Source organism: Orbicella franksi, chromosome 6 (genome assembly GCF_964199315.1).
Source record: "Orbicella franksi chromosome 6, jaOrbFran1.1, whole genome shotgun sequence".
Classification (NCBI taxonomy): Eukaryota; Metazoa; Cnidaria; class Anthozoa; order Scleractinia; family Merulinidae; genus Orbicella; species Orbicella franksi.
This window is the reverse complement of record NC_138150.1, coordinates 10,357,019-10,381,528: the sequence shown is the minus strand read 5'-3', so window position 1 is coordinate 10,381,528 and position 24,510 is coordinate 10,357,019. Positions and strand designations below refer to the sequence as shown.

General features: G+C 39.7%; 2 protein-coding genes and 1 long non-coding RNA gene across 4 annotated transcripts; 2 read left to right on the top strand and 1 right to left on the bottom strand.

Annotated features, from left to right (window-relative positions):
• Positions 1–2,354: 2,354 nt before the first annotated feature.
• LOC145489188 (uncharacterized) lies at positions 2,355–7,819 on the bottom strand. Of its 2 annotated transcripts, XR_014049577.1 has the most exons (4): positions 6,735–7,819; positions 6,533–6,614; positions 2,925–5,738; positions 2,355–2,439 (listed from the first exon to the last, which is right to left on the bottom strand). It is a non-coding gene; the product is annotated as an uncharacterized LOC145489188 (long non-coding RNA). The 2 variants fall into 2 exon arrangements; XR_014049576.1 differs by having other exon boundaries at positions 6,533–7,819.
• An 8,924-nt stretch (positions 7,820–16,743) lies between these two features.
• On the top strand, positions 16,744–22,703 carry LOC145490446 (uncharacterized). The gene is made up of 3 exons (XM_081469562.1): positions 16,744–17,605; positions 18,323–22,520; positions 22,637–22,703. The coding sequence occupies exons 1-3, from the start codon at positions 16,744–16,746 to the stop codon at positions 22,701–22,703; spliced, it is 5,127 nt and encodes a 1,708-aa protein (XP_081325688.1).
• On the top strand, positions 17,617–18,131 carry LOC145489299 (uncharacterized; the record flags this gene model as incomplete). Its single annotated transcript, XM_081468257.1, has 2 exons — positions 17,617–18,049; positions 18,124–18,131. Coding segments are annotated over 2 exons (441 nt in total), but the record flags the coding sequence as incomplete, so codon positions are not given.
• Positions 22,704–24,510: the final 1,807 nt, after the last annotated feature.

Below are 24,510 nucleotides of genomic sequence, written 5' to 3'. Positions count from 1 at the left end.
GCATTTTTAATCTTTTGTGGAATTCTATGTCATACACCTGAAAATTCTGACTCAAGGGGTAAAACTGGCAATATGCTCACTGACCTGTGTTTAGATGTTTTTAGGTTTTTGTCTCTGACAATGAAGGTCAATTTGAGTAGTTACACTGTCTTTACAATAGAACATATGGATATTAATAGAATAGTTATATTTCAATATCCTCAAACTAAGATTATAGTAATTTTATGGTTCAATTTCTACCTCTGCTTTAATTTGTTTAAACCACTTTATTTTTTTAAACCAATTTAATTTCATCAAATGGGAAGGGGGAATCTGAGAGCAACAATAAATTAGACCAACAAATATAAGGACATTTGCAATGGTTGCTTTCATGGCCTAGTGGAGATGAAGTGGACCAAAAAGTCAGAGATCTGATGTTTGAATCTAGGTCTGTCTGTACAAAGATTGTATTGTAGTATAGGAGTATTATGGTAAGTTATCACTTATGTTGGGGGGTTGATATGGGATCCTGGCTGTACTGTTGTAGGGTAGGAATAGGGACTGAGGGGTGGGTGGTGTGCTTGTGATCCTTTTTAAAAACCACTCTAAAAGTGAAAACAAACTGATTTCAATTGAAAAATTTACAGCACAGGTAAATTAAAAATGATACATTATATCTTGTTTTTATAGGTGGTAAATGAGCAAATACTCTCATGATCAAGAGACCTGTCCAAGTGTGATTTTTTTTTACTGATAAGGGAAATCATAATAAAGATGCAAAGCCACCTTGGTGTGATTTCTTCCTTGACAGTGAAGTGCAACCTAACCAAAAGTTGCATTCTGTGAGAGGTTTACCAAAATTAAATGGAAAATTAAACTACACCAGTTTGTATTAATTTTATAAGTACTCCTCTCTCCAAAATATATTTGGTATGTTGTTGTACATGTACTGGCATGACTATAATGTAGAAATTTTATGGGAAATGTTTCCATTTAAAAAATATGTAGCTGAGACACAATAACAATAATTCTCATTTCTGTGGTGTTTTCTTTGGTGTGAAAGTGTAAAAACAGATTCTATTACCCTACATGTAAGTTGAAGAATATAGGAGCTCCTCTGCAAAAGTTTGTTGTTTTTTTTTTCTGTTCATTTTTTTTGTTGAACATTTATATTTTCCTATAAGCAGTTTCTTCACAACACATTGTAAGATAATAACTAGCCATAGAAAGGACGTTTTTGTCTCAGAGATCATTTTCAAGATAAAAAAAAAAGTGATTTTCATTTATATTTTTTATTTTCTTTGGGGACATCATTTTGAGAATTTCCCTAAAAATATCACAAGGTACAAAGGAAGGGGCGAAAAAAAAAGTTGTTTTCATTATCAGTTTGAGTCTCTCTCTGAAGCTGCAAAGTATGGTTATTTTATACTGTTGTGGATAACGTTAGGCCCATTTTAATTCAAAATACAAATGGGAACTTACATTGAGAATCACACAATCTCTTAAATTGGCACTGTTTGGTTTTTTGCTTTTTTCCAGAAAACAATTTGAACATCCTTGTTACACAAGGAGAAGGGGGGAGGTATTCTACATAGTTTTAAATGGGGAAGCTCCACCTCAAGGTCCAACCCCTTAATACTGTATCCCTTTTCTAAACCCTTAGAAAGTAGTTTTAAAATATCTTTTTGAACAATATATCAGAATCCCCTCATTCTGGCTTATGAGAGTAAATGAGAGTTCAACTTGTCAGAAATCCCTTACCCTTTAATAGTTATATCTGAAACCTGAAGCACTGCTTCGATTTCGGCCAACTTGGTCTATAATTCGGTGATACCGAGTGAGGACAGGATGACCATGTTTACTTACGTGAGTGCCCCCAATCGAACAAGTTAACTGGCCCACGCTGAACATCATTGTTACCACCATTGGTAACTTCCTTTACTTGGAAAACAACGGAAATTGAAATGATGGCCATATCGCCAAAATTAAATGGCATACACCGTACAAGTACATAGTAGTCTCCAAGCAAGATTATAATAAATTAACTGCCATGTGGTTAAATTTCAAAATTAATATACACGGTTACTCAGATTAATTTCTTAGCTGTGACATTACATGATTATGTACTTTTAAGGGACTTTCCATTCCCAGCTCATTTCAAGTGAACAAACTTGTCACAATTGGAATGTCACGAAAAATTCACATAACAATATCTGAAGCAAATGAACACAACAAAAAATTTACTCCCACTTTTAATTAATAACCCTCCCCGAAGACAGTTTGCAAGTGATTACTGTTGGTGTTCCCTTTGCGAGCACCATATTATATCCAGAATAATCCAGAGATATGCTGACAAAAGTTTGTAATTAATCTTTGCACGAAGTAATTGAAATTTATAATTCTCATTCCAAAGGTCTACAAGCGTGCAAGTGAAAGCCACTGGAGTGATCAACCATCTTACTGCCAGGTAATTTAGGTGCCTTAGTTTTAAAGACTATGGATCATTCACATATCATTTCTGGTAAATAACCACCAAGAAATTACAAATCCTGTTTCACCACAAACCATGATTTACTTGCTTACAATAAAGGTCTGTTCAATTATGCAGTGAAAGTACTGTTGGCAGCCTTGCATAAGGAAAAAAAAATTAGTCCTTTGATCACAGGTTCTTGGCTTCAATATTGATACAGAAATTTGAATAGTTTCCCAGAAGAATTTAGATGATGATGGAACATGGAGTCCTCAGAAAAAGAAACAAACTAACAAAAATGCACTGGAAAATAATTTATACATTTTACTAACGAGAGATTTCATGAAACTGTACTCACCATTTCCTGTGATGGAGATAAGGTCCTTCCCTGTTCCAATCTTTTTTCTTAGTTACTGAACTATCCCTGATCGGACCATTGTTAATGGCATCAGTCATCCAGGAACTGTTGGAAAACCAAAAAATACAGTCAAGTAAATCAATCCTCTTTAGCTTATTATAGGAGATGACAATGTTACACTAAGGAAATGAACAGAATCCCGGTCAAAAATTTTAGGCAGCTGACTAATAACTGCATTTTTGTTGCAGGACAAAGGATACATATGACAGGGACAGGAATCAGAAATCTTAAACCAACTGAAAGTACATTGACTTTATAACTGCTTATTTGGAAAAGTTGTAGCGTTACACGAGCCAACCACGAGTCCAAGTCAACCTTGCGTCAACCACGAGTCAAGACAATTTTTTTTCCTTTTTCTTTGTCCCCCACAAAATATAGATTGTAGGAAATAAAATAAATTATATGAAAATAGATTGTCTAACAGGACCACCTCGATTGCGGCTCGCATCATCTTGTAGTCTTACGCCGGACCTTGGGATCGTGTTCAGTCCCCCCCAAACTATGGTAAGTCACGTTATTTGCTGTGTCCATTGCCGATTATCAAGGTAAGGCCCTCTTTACACAACCCTTCTTTACCGTGGCGGGTAACCCTTTTGCAGTCAAATGTTTTTAATCAAGCGCTTACATGAAAACAGTAATCAAGCCGGGTCAGCCCCCCTTGTCAGGTAACCGAGAGTCAAGTAGACGCGGCCAGAGGGGTTGAAATTTCTTCAATTCTTACATGTAAACAGTGCGCCAAAAGCTAAACCTGGGTTGGTACTTTCAGTCAAATAACCATGTTATTTAGTTTTTTTGGTTTGTACATCGGGACCTCCCACCATTCCGTTATACTTTCTAGGTTTTTTGTTTGTCATCTTTCTAGCCCATGTTTTCAGTTTTTGATCGGTAAAAAGGCTGGCCTGCCATCAGCCTCGAAGCAAACCACATGCTAACTACCCAGGTGGGTGTAAATAAGTGTTTATTTTTAGCACTCTCTGCGGTGATACAAGCCCAGGTAAAAAGCAACCCGTGGTCGTGTAAAGAGGGCCTAAGATTGTCTTATCCAAATACGTGTAGTGAGTGACATGAATCTAGTAGACTATCTACTGACTCAGACAAAAGTTGAACGATATTAAACATTCGCCCCACGTGAGCGAGTTGCCTCTTTCCTGAATTTCACGCCCTACCTTGAAGTTCCAATAACTGTTCCAGGATCGTGTTTAAAGAACTGTATTAGTGCTGCAAAGCTGCATTATATTTCATAAAGAAATCAACGACAATAGTGACAATAACCTTATAGAGCTGAAATGAACAAATGAAGAAAATCACCTATATTCACATATTTTATTTCCTACAATCTACTTTTTTTTTTTCGGAAAAAAGAAAAAAAAAGGAAAAATGTGGCTTGACTCATGTTTGACTGGAGGTTGACTCGTGACTCGAGGTTGACTTGGGTTCGCAGTTGACTCGTGTAAGGCTAAAACTCTAATTGGAAATGCTATAAAGACGGCATTTTTCCCTGTAAACTACATGTATAAAGTAACACAGAATTGAGAAGGGAAAATGCATGCAGTTCAATTCAGTGATTAGGGCAAGAAAACAATTACCACCCTGTGTAAGATCAAATTTATAGCTGATATTTAAAATACACCAACAACAACTGTACATTATTTTCTTACTTAAGATATCAGTATTTATTTGCATATTAAGGCAAAAGATTCCAAGACAATTCAGTTCTTGAAGCGAGTAGCCACTTCAAGCCAACTGAAAATTAACTTTACTGCTTTGTGCCACCCAAAAGGGAGTCTACTGAAATTTTATGCAGTTGTGGGGCCACAAATTTCAAGTACAGGGTAAATTTGCAAAATCCCGCCAAATTCACAAAACATGCAAAATACCACAAAATTCACCAGAAATCTAACCAAGTACATGTCGTTACAACATATTTGAAACTTACATGTATCTTGGCTGTTGGGGCTGTTTATTTGCCGTAGACTTACAAATTTATTGTGAAACTTTGTCACTGCAACAAGTAAACAACATCCCCAAACTACCAGGCATTCTTAAATAATTACTGTTACCAAAAACTGGGCAGTGGCCACGATGTAAAACGTTTTGCCATTGGCAAATTTCTTGAGCATATTGTTGTTAAAATTTAACATCTCTGTTTAAAAGAACCTCGTGGTCAAACAGATGGCAAACACATATGATAGTCCAAACGAGGTGCCCAAATTTTCCTGCAAAATTGCCGGATTTAGAAAGGCAACACTTAATACAGCTAGTCAGTGTTTCTGTTGTTACCATAGAGGCTAACGCTCATCATTCCGCCCCCCCCCCCCCAAAAAAATGGCAAAATTGCCATCTTTTTTTTGTTAAAAATGTTCATCAAAGCAATGCAAAGCCGATTGCTTTCCAGCAAAATTTGCCCAGAAAATTCCCACAAAATCAGCTGCCATTTTTTGGCGATCGTTTCTCAGTGAAATTTGCCCTGAAAATTCCCACAAATTTCCCACAAAATCAGCTGTTTTATCTGCGAATTTGTCTTTGAAAATCCCGCAAAATTTGACTATTCTTCCGCGACCTATCAGAAGCCCTAAAAAGAGTGAAAACAAGCTGCTTTAACAAGGGAGAGCCTCCAAGACTTTTCAGAACAATTTGCTCAGCCCCACTAGCCTTAGTGCTATAACCATTGCTGAGGGTAAATAAGGGTTATTTACATGTATTTATTTCCTTTTAAGAAAATTGAGACATTTAACAGTCCCTCAGTTGAAGGAATACTCATTTTACTAAAAAAGAAAACTGTACTCACCACATGCTATCAAGATACTGCTAACTTCTCTCTTAATCTTTTTCTTAGTTTTGCCATTATTAATGAAGTAATTTATCCAGAAACTGTTGAGAAAGCAGAATATAATTAAATTCCATCTTTTCTAGCTAAGAATTAGATCTGTAGAACAATGATAACCTTTGTTTATCAATTTATAAACATACGTGTAGCAGTTGGACAGAGCCATGCATGTTGTGGGAGCAAAATTTCTGGCAACTGACATAACTGCATAAAGTTGCAGGTTAAAAAAAAACAATTCTGGACTGTTATGTACTTTAAAGATTAGCCCTTTTCACAGTTAACTTTTCTCCTTTGCATTAAAATATAATCTAGCACGTGTGCAAGGCAATTTTAGGCTGTTTCTTAGTTTCAGCCCAAAATTGCCTCGAATCCGCATTGGATTACATTGTAATGCAAATGAGAAAAACTAACTGTGACAAGGGCTATCTCGAGTCTTTACTTTGTGCTGACAACTGATGGTGGAAGCTTGATGAATGAAGTACCTGTGGGGTCTGTTTTATATGGAGTAAAATACATGTAAGGTTGTCCTTGAGTATCAAAACCTCTTATTTCCCACATAGCCCAAGTTGGGATATCAACATTTCAACTCAAGTAAGATATTTTGGTAGGCCATATTAATTATCCACTGTAATTAAGGGGTAATGATGATGGTTGAACTTTTAAGTGTACTAACTAACACAGTGGAGGTGTTATTTGGGTTGTTGCACAGCACTTCTGTTTTCTCTCTAGAGAGAAGCATTGCGTGACGACACCAGGAACCATAGGAAGGAGACTATATTGGTATTCGATGTATGGAAATAATTTATACTAACTAGTATTACGAGAAGAAACTATTCACCTGTAATGTAATAGAACACAACTTAATTAGCCTTTTCCCCAATCCTTAGCAACTTGTTCCATTATCATGAATCATCCACAAACTGCTGAAAGAAGTATTCTAGTAAATACATTGCATTCTCAATTGCTGATGATATTGAAAATCCAAGGAAAAATAAAAAATGAAATTAAGAAAATTTGAAAACATTGCAGTTGCAGAGTACCTACTGAAATTCTTGTAATCTGCAATGGCCAGTTTCCTCTATGACAAGCGCCTACAGAGAATCATGGTGCAGTCAAACCCCTATTAGGCAGCCACCTATTAAACGGCCACCCCTATTAGATGGCCAGTAATCAGTCCCGATGAGGGCTTTTCTATTGTTCTTACCTCTATTTAGTGGCCAGGGGCCTGTTCCTCAAAGGTTCTGAAAAGTTTTCGCACCCCAAAAGCCATTGCAAAATCTCAAACCTTATGACTACAGAGCTGTTTTATGCACATATTCTTAAGATAAACAGAGGTTTCCTTCATACAAGAAGTTTCAGGCGTACACACCTCTCTGTCTCTAAATACCAATTAACTAAAAATGGCTTTGTGGGCCTGAAAAGGTTTCCGAGGCTTTCGAGAAACGGACCCCTGTCCTCTTAATGGAGCCCCTATCCCTTTTCCCAAGGGTGTCTGTTTACTAGGGGTTCAACCATAGTTAAATATCCAGTCCCAGATGATGAATACCACTACCATGACACAGCGGCATCTCATAGAGGGAATTAGCCATTCAGAATATAAAACTCACAAAATAGAACTAAATAAGATTAGTTGCCACCTATGTCGCAAGACAAAATAGAAATACTACAGTAGATTAAGAAAAAAAAAAGGAAGACAATGTGTGTGAATAAATTTTACAGCTTTAAAAACGAAATAATTTTCCAGTATGAAGCAACACAGGGCAGGGCAATTGACAAACTGAAGCTGGCTCATAATTATAGTGGTGTATTTGTTCTCTACAGAGGAAGCAAATGACAGAGCCTTACATCTCAGGGGTTGGGGGAGGGGGGCTAGGTTGCATGCAATTAATCTATGCGCACCCTCTAAAAAACCACAGAATACCTCTAAAAATCTCAAACCTATAATGCACAATGCCGTTAGTACAGGGAAGAACTATGCAAAAATAAGAATTTCGAATGTACATGCGCCTAAAATGGCTGTTTCGCAAGGCATTCATGGTAAAGTGTACAGCCGCCATCTTCTTTGAATTTAATTTGTACAAGTGGTTCTACACCAAAACAAGTTTCCCACCCTTGATTATTTAATATGCACAAGTAATAAGGGGAAACTTCACTTTATAACGATTCGATACTGTAAGACTTTTAAATCTTACAGGATTAAAAACATGTATGGGTATAAAGTGGTTTAATAGAAATTTCAGGAATTAAAAGAGGTATACGTTAGCTGTAAACTCTTTTGTACAATACTTCAAGATTGGTTTTTCCGTCCTCTAATTACTGCTTGCTAAGGTTTTCGACCTTTGAGCGATACAAACGGTACAAACGTTGATGAATAACTGGAAAAACCAGCTGAATTCCGAAACTGAGTGAAATTTTAAAAAAAAAAACATCTTGAAATCTGAAAGCCAACATCCGGCGAAATCAGACGTCAGTTAGTGAAACAGAAAGCTACAACCTCATGGCCAAAAAACAGAATATCGAAAATGGATCTGGAAAACGAAATCTAAACGTCAAATGCGAATATATATCTGTCAATGTCGAGAGTAAGAAATCCTGAAAATAGAATAAAGCCTATAGATTTCAAAATTAAGCGGCGAAGTTCTAAATTCCATATGTTGGTAGAGGAACACTGATTTCTTAGCTTATTGCAGAAAACAAGAAAACGCGTCACTTTGGTAAGTCATATTAATTAGATGTTACATATTAGCAATACTATTCGCATACATCACAGCAAGTGCCATTTCATTTCGGAACGAACACGGAAAGTTCGCATAACAAACTTTACAGAAATGAAAACGAATTACCGATGAGCTATCTTTCAAAAAACGGAATATTTAAAGACTTTTACATCAGAGTCTTAATGCATTTTAGGATAGGACATAATCTGGTCAGTTGTATAATTTTTCAATGTATTTCAGTTATTCAGAACGTCCAAAGACTAGCTTTCTCCAACTGATTGATTGGTTCTGGTTTTAACATGTACAGGTCGAGTTGAGAAGAAAATTGTCACAAACCCTTTGAAACTGAACTATATTCCTTTAACATCGAAATTTCAACTGTGAATAATTTCATCACATCTTATGAAAAAAGGTAAGTTTTCTTTATTTCCTAAAAAAAAAATTAACTTTTGCGAAGATTTCAGACTCTGCCGTTCTTGTTCTGGTTTTAAAATTTGATACACTCCATTTAGTCCTTGTCTTTGTCGGATAATTTAATTGCCAAGCGTATGCACTAAATGTATGAATCGGTTATTTGCAGGTTCAGTATTTTGGAAAAGTTTAACCAGGAAGTTCAAGAGTTGCTATTTTGGATCAAAAACCTGTAAGTAAGCTGTAATTGGAATTGAAATCAATCTGATTAAGAAAAAATTGAAAACTAAACTACAAATCTTCAAGAAAATCAAAATCTAAAGTCGAAAGGCCCATATTTATAAAACTTAGAAATGTCTACAGCTGACAAAATTCTAAATTATTCCACCAGGCTGCAAAGAGACAAAGATCGCTTAGCTCACAGTCACTCCAGGAAAGAGATTTCAAAGAAACAAAGGCAACAGAAGTACTCCATTGCAAGTAAGTCGCTTTTTACTTGCATGTGATAATATCCCCGATATTGTCATGCATATACAGGCAAAAACTAACGATAGATAAATCCGACGTTTCGGCGACATCTTGGCGCCATTGTCAAGGGAAACTATTTAAATATGCGATTTCAAGAGTAACTAAGAGTTCAGAGTTTCTAATTTGCATAAGTTAGACAAAGACTTTAGCGCGAACTGAGTCTGATTGTACATTTAAACACGGTCGTAATTGTTTAATGAGTAACATCTCATTAATGAGACAATCAAACTTGTTGTGGCATTTTTTCAACACGCTAAAACAATTGCGAAGGTCATCCGGAATCCTGCCTGCGTGTCTATTATCATAGTGATTGCGTACTGACGAGGTCTTGCTTCTATGTCCATCAACGCGTACGAACAGATGGCCAAGGGTGTAACCGACATAACCAGTATTGCACTGGTCACACTTGAAGTTATACACAACGCATTGTTGATCAATGAGCTGAGGCTTAGGTTCGCTTGTCGGGAACTCCTGGGCAATCTTGCGGCTCGTAAACACCGGTTGAACACTGGTCTGCAGCTTCACACTGAGATCTTTCAACTGTGTCTTCACGATATTAGCAGACTCCTGGTCTTTAAAGGGTATGACAACCCGAGTAGTGTTTTCTATCGTAGATCTGGACCGTAATGAGGGCTGATCAGCGACCTTTAAATTTAGGAAGGTTTTGACAGTGGAGTCAACAAGGTGCTTGGGATATTTCAGTTTAGAGAAAACAGACTTCAGTCGTTCGCACTCCTCAGTGAAGTAGGACCATGACGAAGACAGGCGACGTGCGCGATCGAGCATAGTTGTTTCGTACGCGTTGATGGACATAGAAGCAAGACCTCGTCAGTACGCAATCACTATGATAATAGACACGCAGGCAGGATTCCGGATGACCTTCGCAATTGCTTTAGCGTGTTGAAAAAATGCCACAACAAGTTTGATTGTCTCATTAATGAGATGTTACTCATTAAACAATTACGACCGTGTTTAAATGTACAATCAGACTCAGTTCGCGCTAAAGTCTTTGTCTAACTTATGCAAATTAGAAACTCTGAACTCTTAGTTACTCTTGAAATCGCATATTTAAATAGTTTCCCTTGACAATGGCGCCAAGATGTCGCCGAAACGTCGGATTTATCTATCGTTAGTTTTTGCCTGTATATGTGTATCTAAATCATTGTTGATTGTCATGCATCAAGCCAAAAAAGAGTAGGCTCTTAATTCAGTCTTAAAGGCGCTCTATTTCCTTTCAAACAATTGATACAGTCAGAAGTCTAGTATGATAAAATTGTGATATAGTATAATACAGATTTCCTGATAATATTGGCAGATTTGAAATTACGAGGACGATTACTCCATGAATTGTACGACACGAGGTCCAGTTACTAATTAAACGTATCTATAATAAATTTCGGAATTGAGAACTTCTGCTGCGCTTTTATAAGTTTTGAAAACTGCAGGAAGCACTGCGGAGAAAGCCATTAAAGCGAGCGTAATTGACGTGCGAATTACAGGGTATCCAATTAGAAAACGGTTGGACGCCCGCGTGATCGCGTGATACATGACATAAGGCGCATGGAAAACCAATCACGATCGAGAATTTTGTTATAGATACGATTAAGCTAGTATTATGGCATAATGTTCCTGAGTTGTCGAGAAAACGAACATTTTTATGCATTTGCTTTTAAATTTTCAGACGGGATATAATAATTGAATGAATAGGAAGGTACTGATATGACTGATAAAATCTAGTTACAACTTGAAGGCAGCCATATTAATTGCTGCCCCAAAGAAGAACACCCCGGTATGGTACCTATTTGCCATATATTGTAATTTTCTCAAAATTATTTTCGTAGTACTTGGTTATGGAAAACGCTACTTGGAGCAGAGTTCAGTTTCTATCTGCATGCTCTGTAATTATCCTGAAATTTTTAATACAAAGGAAACACTTTCAAAAAATTATTGCATCCCTGAAAACAGAAATTTAACAATAACTGCATCTCCTGGCATTTAGATATGAAAAGACAACTATGAAACGAACCTGCCATGATGTCAGTAAATAAACATCTGGTTGAACTATCTTTTTGTCGGTCACCACGTCATGGCAGACGATCAACATGGATTTTCCTCAAAGTTCTGGCTGATGGCGATTGCTAAGCGGACATTTGATATGCTTGTTTTCTCTTATAGTTTGTTGGTCAAGTTCGCTCGTGAACTCCAAGATTTGTTACGTTGGGTCAAAACAGTAAGTAAAACTCTAACTTTTAAGTAATTAAACTAGTGTCACGATAGTGTCAAAACGTCAGCAGAAGTTGAAACCTTTGCTCGACGAAATTTGTAGCATGAAATGTAAAATCGGAAAGCATAAAAACCTACAACCCGAAACTGAAAGATATTCAATTGCCTAAATTCGTGAAATAAATATCGACATCTGACGAAGTCCTAAAATTCACCTTTTTCTTAAACGAACACTTCATACTAATATTTTAGCTTAATCGTTGCAGAAGAGAGGCTTCAGATTTCTATCATCAAATAAGAAATATTGCGAAAAATGAGATTGCAACTTCATTTTACAATAATGTGAGTAATATATGCCTGTGTTGTTCCCTCTAAAGTTATGTAGCTTTTAAAAAACTGTTGCTTTGGAACTGAAAGTATAGGGAAGCCACTGCAAGGTGTTGTGCTCCTCGAAAATTGATAGATTACTGAGAAAGTGAAAATCACGTCGTCATCAGACTCCAGTCTTCAAATCTGTTTAACAGTGCAATTCATCGCTGTTAATTTTTGCTCAGTCATTCATGCCATGACTCCACTAGCTGACGACAAAACATTAACCCAAAAAATCAAGAATTCTGTACCATTTTAGTAAGTTACTTTCTAGTCAGTGACACAAAAATCAACAGACCACGTTTTTGACGGCCTCATGTTGTGGACATTGTTGACAAAAGTGAAGTAAGGTAAAATGTTAAATACAGTGACTGCCGAAAGCATGGATCAAAACGTTTTACTCATTTGGTTCATTTTGAAAAAGGAGTTAAAGCAAGAAATTTCCCAAGGCTAATTAAAACGTCGTGTGTTTTCATGATCAGTTCGACAGAGTTGAAAGCGGCCTGTACGGCCATGTTATCTTCCACTCCAAGTTACTCAATCTCTAGCTAGAAGTTTTGTTTCTCTCCAGATTTTAACTGTATTTATAAACACAAGCGGTTTTTGTTTCATTTTTAATAGTTCTCCACCAAGTCTCCCTCGGCTGCCCTTGCTAGGCATTTTTTTGTACTGGTGCCCATGTTAGAGCAGTCTTAATATTTTGGTCTGCTGACATCATGAAAACATGACCTAACCATTACCATCGTCATCTGTTCATCGATTGCCCTTGCATCAAATCTTTCTTTTATCTTTTGATTACTGACCTTCATCATGCCGGATCAGCCAGTAATCTTTCAGGATTTTATCTCCGCATTTACGCTGGAAGACACTGAGCTTCCTTTAATCCTCTTTGGTCACCCCCTGACTCGGTAACATAGAGTCAAACACAGACCGCACTGCTGATGAATATTATTACCCTTTTGTATTTCACCTAGGCAGGCTCCTTTGCCGTACTCTTCGAAGCTTATTAATACAACTCCTACTTTCCCCATATTTGAAGTCTTGTATCAATATCTCTGCCAGCCTGTTTGTCCACCTTCGTCCGAGTTTCTCAAATTTCTCCCCGTCTTCCACTTCTCTTTGCCTGACCGACGTTTAATCGTACCATTTCATAGGTTGTGCTATTTCTTTGGTCTCCTCTTGATTGAACGTTTAACCTCAGTACTCTTCTCGCAAACTTGCATTCGCTTGACTCCATCCATCCTCTAAACAACAGGACTAAATCATTAAAAAAATCGCAAGCATCGATGTTTGTTATCAATTTCTATCTGATACCAACCCTGCTGTTCTCCACTGTTCTCTTCATTACCCAGTAGATAATAAGAAACCTGAAGCAGAACAACCATGCTTTACCCTTGATAGCATTTCAGACTACCCTAAATGAAAAGTCCCACCCATCATAGCGCATTGCTCAAATTTCCGTGGACCTTTACCGTGTAATCCAACCTGGGCTGGATATTTTGATCCATAATTATAACTCCTTAACAAGCAGGATAGTGCCAATGTTGCCTCGGTATATACTATCCAAAGCTTTCTCAAACTCCATAAACTGATGCACCTATAGACCTTAATTCCACTAAATAACATGTCCAATGATATACACTGGGAACTCAAACATGTTTCCTCAGTGGTACGTCTCCACGTCTATATCCAGCGTGTTCCCCTAACAACTGTCGCTTGATGTCATCTCGTATTTATTGTAATGATCACGCTGCTCAATAAATAAACTTTGCTGCTGTTGACATACGAGTTAGTCCTTTCTAGTTTCCACATACTGTTAGATGACCTTTCGTAGGTAATTTGATGATCTCACCGCTGTTCAGTTTGTAGGGCACAGTCTCAGCTTTTTCTTTTGATCCCAAACGTTTGCGATAACTCATGTGTACACTGAGCTAGTGCCGTACGATTCTGCGTACTTTTGCTTATAGCATCTCAATGGTTATGGAGTTTATTCTTGCTAGTTTTCCTTTTTTCACATATCTAATCTCAGCCAATTTAATCTCTTCTTTTGTGATTTTACTGGTCCGGCCTAATCTCTTCACTGGTTGGTATTTCTCATCCTATGACAGCTTCATCTATCGCAACTGTTCACTACTCCTCTTTCTTATCTCATCGTCTTTTATTCATGTTTATTGGCAGCCTACCTCCTATTTTTCACCGTTTCCAAGTTTTTTGCTCTTCCATTACCGAGCTTTTTTCCATCACATATTCCTCTCCTATCACCTATCACATCTGTCTTCATAGGAAGTATTTGAAGTCTTGTATCGGGGATCGTTCAGTAAATTTATTTTCTTCCTAATATTCCTCTTGTTATGGCACTTCGTTCCCAGTCCTTTAATTTGTTTTGTTCTCAATTCTCTTCTTTAGTGTCGTTCTCTATTTCATTTTCATAGCTATTTATCCTAATCTTTGTTTCCCCCTTTTTCCTCGGTACTGTTTTAGTCTTTATGTTGCTCAACAAGTTTTCCACTGTTACATCAAAAGCCCCTTTGCAGTTGTCCCAGCTTCATTCTAAGTCGTTTTGTCAAAGAGCCGTCAGAATTGTGTGGCTCATCTTTTGTCAGGCAACTAGAACCGTTTCTTCACTCTTGTATGACCAAACAGAAGAGCCACCACAAACTCCAGAGGATTCACCACAAACTTCAAGTCACACTTTAAGAACTATAACCCCAAAGAAAGTGGTCGAACCCAGCCACGCAGATAGGAAAGCAATCAAAGAACTCAAAACGAAGAACTACATCTGCCTCCCCAGCGATAAAGGCACAAAATTCTGCGTAATACAGCAAGACACGTACACACAAGTAGCTCTAACTCACCTCAGCGACTCCAACACCTATCAAAAGGTACCCCGCATGTTGGCCAAAACAGTCCAGGACAAAGTCAACTCAACTTTGAAAAACATCTGCCTACAGAACGAGTTCCATCCTTATGTCCGGAAAAGCTTCATCACCGCAAACACCGATCTCCCCAGCCTCTGCCACCTTATCAAGACCACAAAACTGGTCCAGATATTAAAATACGACCCACTGTATCTACCATCTGTGGACCAACCCAGTGCATGTCATGGCCGCTCGCCAAAGCCCTTAAACCAATGCTAAAGGACATTCCAGCTCACCTAGAAAACAGCCTCGAGCTCATCAAGTGCATCCAAGGCAGCAATTTCACCACCAACAAGACGCTACCATATCCATGCAGCCTCGATGTGGTATCCTTATACACCTCAATACCCATACAAGAAGCCATTACCAACGCCACCGACAGAATTCAGAACCCAATACTCCACCTAGCCAAACAGGGCATCACAAACCTTCTCACAGTTACGCTAAACAACATGTACCTCTCCTTCAATGATCAAGTTTTCCGCCAAAAAGAAGGCCTACCTTCTAACATCTCAGGCATTCTGGCCATCCTATTCATGGACAGACTGGAAACCATCGCCCTCTCTTCACACCTACCTATAAGCCCATAGAGAAGATATGTTGACGACATTTATCTCCAGACAGCTGGTGAAGAAATGGCAGACCAATTCCATCATACAATGAACAGTCTGCACCCTAAATTGAAGTTTGAAATTGAGAAACCAGAAATAACACCCAATGACCTCTCACTATCACTACTTGATTTTCAAGTTACCATCTCCAAAGACGGCAAAAGCTCTTTCGAATTTTCCAAAAAAAACAGAAAAAACAGCAAAGAAACCAGTATTTGCCCTCTACCAATCAACAACACCGGAAAAGTCAAAGATCAACTTCATTTGCAATGAGCGAAAACGTATCGAAAATAAATGCTTTACAAAAACGACAACCAAAAAACACCAAAACATGTTTGACGACATCCTCCGTATCCTAAAGGCAATATAGACCAAACAAAGCACCACCAGAACCATCAGAAAGACCCCCTACCTCTCATCACAGACTGGTCGTACCTGAAGATCCCATTTATTTCCGAACGGCTCAACTACAGGATCACTAGCATTTTCCGAAAAGAGGGTATACCAGTACGTGTCACGCACAAGTCATACACTCTCTGACGAGCTCTCTCTGAAAACGAAACGGAGCGAATATGCACGAGGGCCAACTCCCCTATCTCCAGTACCAAACTGTGCTTACTATGCAACGTTGTTTATCAAATCGCAAGTAACAACTGCAACCAACACTACATCAGGAGCACTACTTGCTTTATCCAAGATCGTGTAAGGGGACACCTGAACAATCATAATTGACTCCTCAATCAAAAAAAAAACATTCAAAGTGCCAAAACAAAGTCCACAAAAGCGTCGAAGTCAAGACCATTATACTAGAAAACGACCCAGCAAATCTACGCTTGTACGAAGCGTTTTACATACGAAACTACAAACCTGCCCTCAACTCCCCGGAGGAATGTAGTGAATTCGCGGACCTTTTATTCTAATAACTATTTTAGCATATCTAGAGATTCTTTGTACTTTGACACTCGCCCATTAGATCATATTCCTGTTTTTTATTCGTTTTTCTTTCATATTTGTACCTCATTCAGTTTATCTCATACAATTTACTCCCAACATTCTTTCGCTTTTCACACGTGTTTACTTTACATGTGTAGAAGTACCAGAAAGACTAAAGGTGTTTTCAGCTCCAAGTATGTTACATTGTTAAGCCTTACCAATAGTCACTAGACTATTACGCTGTACTACTTTCGGAAATGGCCTGGTGATCTATTGTGAAATATGTCTATAATAAAACTACTTGAACGCTAAACAACTTCCATTGCCGTTAACACAGAAATGGAACAACAGGGATCGAAAATTTTAGAGCATCAGAAACAACGACTAAGCAATATCAGAGAAGAAGGCTACACAGTTAAAAAAACACGAGCCGACGATCAGCTTGAAAGAGCTGGTAATAGCAACGAAAATTGCGAAAAAGCTGTTACGACAAATCAGCGACATCTTCACATAGCCAAGGAAGTCAGCGACAAAACAAGTAAACGAGATACCTGTGGTCTACCTGTCGAGCATGACCGGAATATTGCTAAAGAAGTGAGTAACAGGGCAAGAGAAGGACAACTCATCAACTATTACGAACAACATCTCAGCAATGATGAAGAGGTGAGTGACAGGGCAGGAGAAGGACATGCCTATGGCAATCTCGCCAATGCTTATCAAGGCCGCGGCGATTTTAAACAAGCCATAAAGTACCACGAGCAACATCTCAGCATTGCTAAAGAAGTGGGTGACAGGGCAGGAGAAGGCCGTGCCTATCGCAATCTTGGCAATGCTTGTCAAGGACTCGGCGATTTTAAACAAGCCATAAAGTACCACGAGAAGCATCTCACCATTGTTAAAGAAGTGGGAGACAGGGCAGGAGAAGGCCGTGCCTATGCCAATCTCGGCAATGCTTATGACAGTCTCGGCGATTTTAAACAAGCCATAAAGTACGAGGAGCAACATCTCAGCATTGCTAAAAAAGTAGGTGACAGGGCAGGAGAAGGAGGTGCCTATGGCAATCTTGGCAATGCTTGTCGAGGACTCGGCGATTTTAAACAAGCCATAAAGTACCACGAGCAACATCTCAGCATTGCTAAAGAAGTGGGTGACAGGGCAGGAGAAGGCCGTGCCTATGGCAATCTCGGCAATGCTTATAACAGTCTCGGCGGTTTTAAACAAACCATAAAGTACCACGACCAACATCTCAGCATCGCTAAAGAAGTGGGTGACAGGGCAGGAGAAGGAGGTGCCTATGGCAATCTTGGCAATGCTTGTCAAGGACTCGGCGATTTTAAACAAGCCATAAAGTACCACGAGCAAGATCTCAGCATTGCTAAAGAAGTGGGTGACAGGGCAGGAGAAGGCCGTGCCTATGCCAATCTCGGCAATGCTTATACCAGTCTCGGCGATTTTAAACAAGCCATAAAGTACAACGAGCAACATCTCAGCATTGCTAAAGAAGTGGGTGACAGGGCAGGAGAAGGAGGTGCCTATGGCAATCTTGGCAATGCTTGTCGAGGACTCGGCGATTTTAAACAAGCCATAAAGTACGAGGAGCAACATCTCAGCATTGCTAAAGAAGTGGGTGACAGGGCAGAAGGAGGTGCCTATGGCAATCTTGGCAATGCTTGTCAAGGACTCGGCGATTTTAAACAAGCCATAAAGTACCACGAGAAGCGTCTTAGCATTGCTAAAGAAGTGGGTGACAGGGCAGGAGAAGGCCGTGCCTATGGCAATCTTGGCAATGCTTGTCGAGGACTCGGCGATTTCAAACAAGCCATAAAGTACCACGAGCAACATCTCAGCATTGCTAAAGAAGTGGGTGACAGGGCAGGAGAAGGCCGTGCCTCTGCCAATCTTGGCAATGCTTGTCAAGGACTCGGCGATTTCAAACAAGCCATAAAGTACGAGGAGCAACATCTCAGCATTGCTAAAGAAGTGGGTGACAGGGCAGGAGAAGGAGGTGCCTATGGCAATCTTGGCAATGCTTGTCGAGGACTCGGCGATTTTAAACAAGCCATAAAGTACGAGGAGCAACATCTCAGCATTGCTAAAGAAGTGGGTGACAGGGCAGGAGAAGGAGGTGCCTATGGCAATCTTGGCAATGCTTATGACAGTCTCGGCGATTTTAGACAAGCCATAAAGTACCACGAGCAACATCTCAGCATTGCTAAAGAAGTGGGTGACAGGGCAGCAGAAGGAGGTGCCTATGGCAATCTTGGCAATGCTTGTCGAGGACTCGGCGATTTTAAACAAGCCATAAAGTACGAGGAGCAACATCTCAGCATTGCTAAAGAAGTGGGTGACAGGGCAGGAGAAGGAGGTGCCTATGGCAATCTTGGCAATGCTTGTCGAGGACTCGGCGATTTTAAACAAGCCATAAAGTACCACGAGAAGCGTCTCAGCATTGCTAAAGAAGTGGGTGACAGGGCAGCAGAAGGAGGTGCCTATGGCAATCTTGGCAATGCTTGTCGAGGACTCGGCGATTTTAAACAAGCCATAAAGTACGAGGAGCAACATCTCAGCATTGCTAAAGAAGTGGGTGACAGGGCAGGAGAAGGAGGTGCCTATGGCAATCTTGGCAATGCTTGTCGAGGACTCGGCGATTTTAAACAAGCCATAAAGTACGAGGAGCAACATCTCAGCATTGCTAAAGAAGTGGGTGACAGGGCAGGAGAAGGAGGTGCCTATGGCAATCTTGGCAATGCTTGTCGAGGACTCGGCGATTTTAAACAAGCCATAAAGTACAACGAGCAACATCTCAGCATTGCTAAAGAAGTGGGTGACAGGGCAGGAGAAGGCCGTGCCTATGCCAATCTCGGCAATGCTTATGACAGTCTCGGCGATTTTAAACAAGCCATAAAGTACCACGACCAACATCTCAGCATTGCTAAAGAAGTGGGTAACAGGGCAGGAGAAGGAGAATCCTATGGCAATCTTGGCAATGCTTGTCAAGGACTCGGCGATTTTAAACAAGCCATAAAGTACCACGAGAAGCGTCTCAGCATTGCTAAAGAAGTGGGTGACAGGGCAGCAGAAGGAGGTCCCTATGGCAATCTTGGCAATGCTTGTCGAGGACTCGGCGATTTTAAACAAGCCATAAAGTACGAGGAGCAACATCTCAGCATTGCTAAAGAAGTGGGTGACAGGGCAGGAGAAGGAGGTGCCTATGGCAATCTTGGCAATGCTTGTCGAGGACTCGGCGATTTTAAACAAGCCATAAAGTACGAGGAGCAACATCTCAGCATTGCTAAAGAAGTGGGTGACAGGGCAGGAGAAGGAGGTGCCTATGGCAATCTTGGCAATGCTTGTCGAGGACTCGGCGATTTTAAACAAGCCATAAAGTACAACGAGCAACATCTCAGCATTGCTAAAGAAGTGGGTGACAGGGCAGGAGAAGGCCGTGCCTATGCCAATCTCGGCAATGCTTATGACAGTCTCGGCGATTTTAAACAAGCCATAAAGTACCACGACCAACATCTCAGCATTGCTAAAGAAGTGGGTAACAGGGCAGGAGAAGGAGAATCCTATGGCAATCTTGGCAATGCTTGTCAAGGACTCGGCGATTTTAAACAAGCCATAAAGTACCACGAGCAACATCTCAGCATTGCTAAAGAAGTGGGTGACAGGGCAGGAGAAGGCCGTGCCTATGGCAATCTCGGCAATGCTTATAACAGTCTCGGCGATTTAAAACAAGCCATAAAGTACGAGGAGCAACATCTCAGCATTGCTAAAGAAGTGGGTGACAGGGCAGGAGAAGGAGGTGCCTATGGCAATCTTGGCAATGCTTGTCAAGGACTCGGCGATTTTAAACAAGCCATAAAGTACCACGAGCAACGTCTCAGCATTGCTAAAGTAGTGGGTGACAGGGCAGGAGAAGGCCGTGCCTATGGCAATCTTGGCAATGCTTGTCAAGGACTCGGCGATTTTAAACAAGCCATAAAGTACCACGAGGAACATCTCAACATTGCTAAAGAAGTGGGTGACAGGGCAGGAGAAGGCCGTGCCTATGGCAATCTTGGCAATGCTTGTCAAGGACTCGGCGATTTTAAACAAGCCATAAAGTACCACGAGCAACATCTCAGCATTGCTAAAGAAGTGGGTGACAGGGCAGGAGAAGGAGGTGCCTATGGCAATCTTGGCAATGCTTGTCAAGGACTCGGCGATTTTAAACAAGCCATAAAGTACCACGAGCAAGATCTCAGCATTGCTAAAGAAGTGGGTGACAGGGCAGGAGAAGGAGGTGCCTATGGCAATCTTGGCAATTGTTATCACAGTCTTTCGAATTTCAGAAGAGCCATGGAGTTCCAAGAGAAATATTTAAGCATTTCCAAAGAATTGGGAGACAGGAGCAGAGAAAGAGCAGCCTATTTACTCCGCGCTGGCATTCATTGCAGCCTCGGTGATTCGACGAGAAGCATAGAGTACTGTCTAGAGAGTCTAAGGATTGCGGAAGAGATAGGGGACAAGAGTGGCAAAGGAAGAGCGTATTGTCGGCTAGGAAGAGCCTATCTGCGACTGCGTGATTTTAAACTAGCCAAGAAATACCTCAAGCTACACCTTAATGTTGCTAAACAAATCGGCGATATGTGTGGTGAAGGATGTGCATATCTTCATCTAGGTTGGAGCTGTGAATATTCAGGCTGTTTGCTGGAGGCTCTGGATTGTTATCAATGCAGTGTAAACATTTTCAATGGCATAAGACTACTTCTTGAGTTTGAAGATACCTGGAAAGTGAGCTTTCGTGATAAGCATCAAGAGGTGTACACCAGTCTGTTCAGACTTCTGTTGAAGCTTTCCAAGACTGACGAGGCTTTGAGTGCTGCTGAACAGGGACGAGCTCAAGCTTTAATGGATCTCATGGCATCAAATTATGACCTTGAATTACCTCTCCCTTCGTCTCTTGAACATAAAGAAATGATGTCAGACATAGCAAGCGATACATGTTCTCAAATAGTTTTCGTAGCACTTGAGGGTAAAAAGATCAACTTATGGGTACTCAGCAAAGGAAAAGATGCTCAGTTTAGACAAAACGACGTACCGCACAGAGATGCGTTTAGCTTTCTGACGAGATTAACCAAAGCTGCTTTCAAAGAAAACAAGTTTGGTCGTTCTTTGGAACTGCAAAGAGGTGATGATCTACAGCCTATCAAAGCCTCTTGCCAAACAGAGCAGTCATGCTGCCAGAACAATTCCTTGCAAGTTTTGTATCGTAGCATTTTCAGCCCCATCGCGAAGTTTCTAAAGGGTGATGAAATAATCATTGTCCCGGATGGTCCACTAGGCCTTGCTCCTTTTGCTACGTTTGTGGATGAAACTTCAAGATACCTCAGTGAATCTTTCAGGATCCGCATGATTCCGTCGCTGACAAGTTTGAAGCTGCTTGCTGATTGCCCTGATGACTACCACAGTAGGACTGGGGCACTTCTCGTGGGAGATCCATGTCTGGAGGAAATCACAAACATCTTTGGTCAACCCAAAATATCGCAGTTGCCATATGCCAAAAAGGAAGTAAAGATGATAGGCGAGATTCTTAACACCACTCCGCTCACGGGAAAGGAAGCGACTAAGGATGAGGTGCTGAAACGGATTGGTTCGGTTGCTTTGGTACACATTGCTGCACATGGGAAAGCGGGAACTGGTGAAATTTTCTTAGCCCCTAACACAGAACGGAGGTACTCGGATCCTGAAGAGAAGGACTATATCATGAAGATGGCAGACGTACACGCTGTTCAACTACGAGCAAGGCTTGTTGTGCTTAGTTGCTGTCATAGTGGCGAAGGAGAGATCAAGGCTGAAGGAGTGGTTGGTATTGCTCGGTCTTTCCTGGGAGCTGGTGCTCGCTCCGTTCTGGTGTCTCTCTGGGCAATTGATGACGAGGCCACGATGGAGTTCATGAAGAGCTTCTACCAGCACTTGAGGAATGGAAACAGTGCCAGTGTGTCCCTTAACAAGGCCATGAAATGTCTCCGGAAGTCAGCAAAGTTTAATGAGGTGACGTTTTGGGCTCCATTCGTACTCATTGGTGATGATGTCACACTAGATTTAGGAAGAAAAGAGCAGGAGCATTGTAGGTAAGATGTATTTTAGAATCATTTCAAAATAATTATGAAGTTTTAATATGTAGTTTCCGTTCTTAGCAATTTTAGTTTACCGTTTGATTTTGTACTTTTTAAATTGTTAATTTTAGTGTTGACGGTATGCATAGGAGGGATGCACCTGAATTGTGGCGATCCTTAAATCAACACGACAATTGAGGTGAGTTATAATTACTTTTAAGGGAAAATATAAGCTATCTCAAAAGAGTTCTCTATTATTATTTAGTCATCTCTCAAGCATGCAAACATGTTTAGACCATGATTAGAAATACTCCATGGTGTTAATCCGAAAGGTAATTACAAAACATTCGAAATTAATAGTAATAAACAATTATAGAAACTTACAAACAAATAACAAATGTCCTATCAACTATGTCGCACAGTCACAAGTTATTGTTGAAAACTTTTGTTTATCTTTTTTGCAGAAGCTGAAGCTAATCAAGCTCAGGGAGGAAAACTCCACACAACTGGACCCATATCATATCCTACAGGAGTCCGTGTTTTCCTCGTGGTGCTTAAGCTTAAAAATGATTTTTATAAGATATTAGCTGGTGTGAGGCATTGTTGTAGATTCGAAGCACTTCTTATAATCGTAACAAGTCGATGTAATTTTTCTCTTAAGATTGTTAATCTCAAGTATACTCTAAAACTCACAAAAAGTTGGTGAGAGTAGCCTTTCTTAAATTAAACCACTCACGATTCTCAGTGATGACAAAAGTATAGCTTCTCACATTTTTTTCTAGATTAGCGTTGCTTTTTCTCGGATTTAAAGTTCGTTTTGATAGAGACTAGGAGAAAGAAGCAAAAGAATGAAGGTTATTGGTCATTTGGTTATTATTTACTTGTTCTAGTGTCGGTGAGCACACAGAGAGCGAAACATTGTGTATTTAGACTTTTATATCCTGACATATATTGGAAATTATTTTTAACGTTATTCAAGTTTGACAAGATGTGCTTATCTGTTTAAACAGAAACCTACGTAAAACTTTTTAAAGTATGTTAAGATAGTAATAACACTTTTTTTTTGTGGTTTTTCACTTCGAAGAATACATTATTATTGTTTCCTATACTTTGGTTTTATTAAGCAGAGGAAACAAAGAACGTCTTGGTTTATATCATCATGAAGTTGACAGTAGTGCACTGCTTTAGAGCAATATTTGCTAATAAAAACCTACATAGATTAAAGTTACAACAATTGTTAATGTAGGTAGCAACCATAATGTATGTTTGAAAGAAATTCCAGACTAAGATTTAATCTTTTACCTGATCAGCAGGAAAGACTTTAGGAAAAGGAAGGAAATTTTATCATTTATTTGTAAGTAGAACGTATTTACATTTTTATGGTAGTTTAGTGTCGTTTCCTTAGTCTGAGCCATTGTCTGGTTGGACTCGTATAGCTGGTATGGACTGGCATGTTGCAATTTTAAATTTTAGTTTAATTTTAATTTGCCATGCCAAAATCCGGTCAACACTCTTTATTAGTTGTATTTTACTGCTAATGTTTATTCTTCGCTCGGTGACAGACCTCTCGTTAGAAAATGAAACTAAGATAAGTTAAATCACTTTGTTAAGTTTACCGATCAGATTGTTAAAGGATGGGCGTGTCTGGATGAAAACGTAAAAATATTGCCAGATAAACCGAAGTTGGCAATTTTCCGGGCAATTTTGCATTTCCTCGTTACAGATATGGTAACTTTGCTGCATTATATTTTAATTTCAAAATAATTATCGCTATATTATTCAGTCAAGTTTAGGCAGATAGTTTGAAAGGCTCAACGTTTTGAATTTCAACGTGTTGTCACAATTGACGTCGACTTACATGCTGTGGAGATGATCATCTCATTTTCATTCTTTGACTCAAGGAAGACGAAGAACTGTTTTTGTACATCGACATGATCGAGGAGAAAAGCAAACCAGTCGCAGTCAATCGAATCTCACAAGGTGACAGTGGTTCCAGCCCGGATGA

Coding starts and splice junctions, on each gene's coding strand:
- LOC145490446 (XM_081469562.1), top strand. CDS start 16,744: ATGGAACAACAGGGATCGAAAATTTTAGAGCATCAGAAACAACGACTA. Junction 17,606..18,322: donor TCTCGGCAATGCTTATAACA/GTCTCGGCGGTT, acceptor ATGCTTGTCAAG/GACTCGGCGATTTCAAACAA. Junction 22,521..22,636: donor AAAGAGCAGGAGCATTGTAG/GTAAGATGTATT, acceptor TGTTAATTTTAG/TGTTGACGGTATGCATAGGA.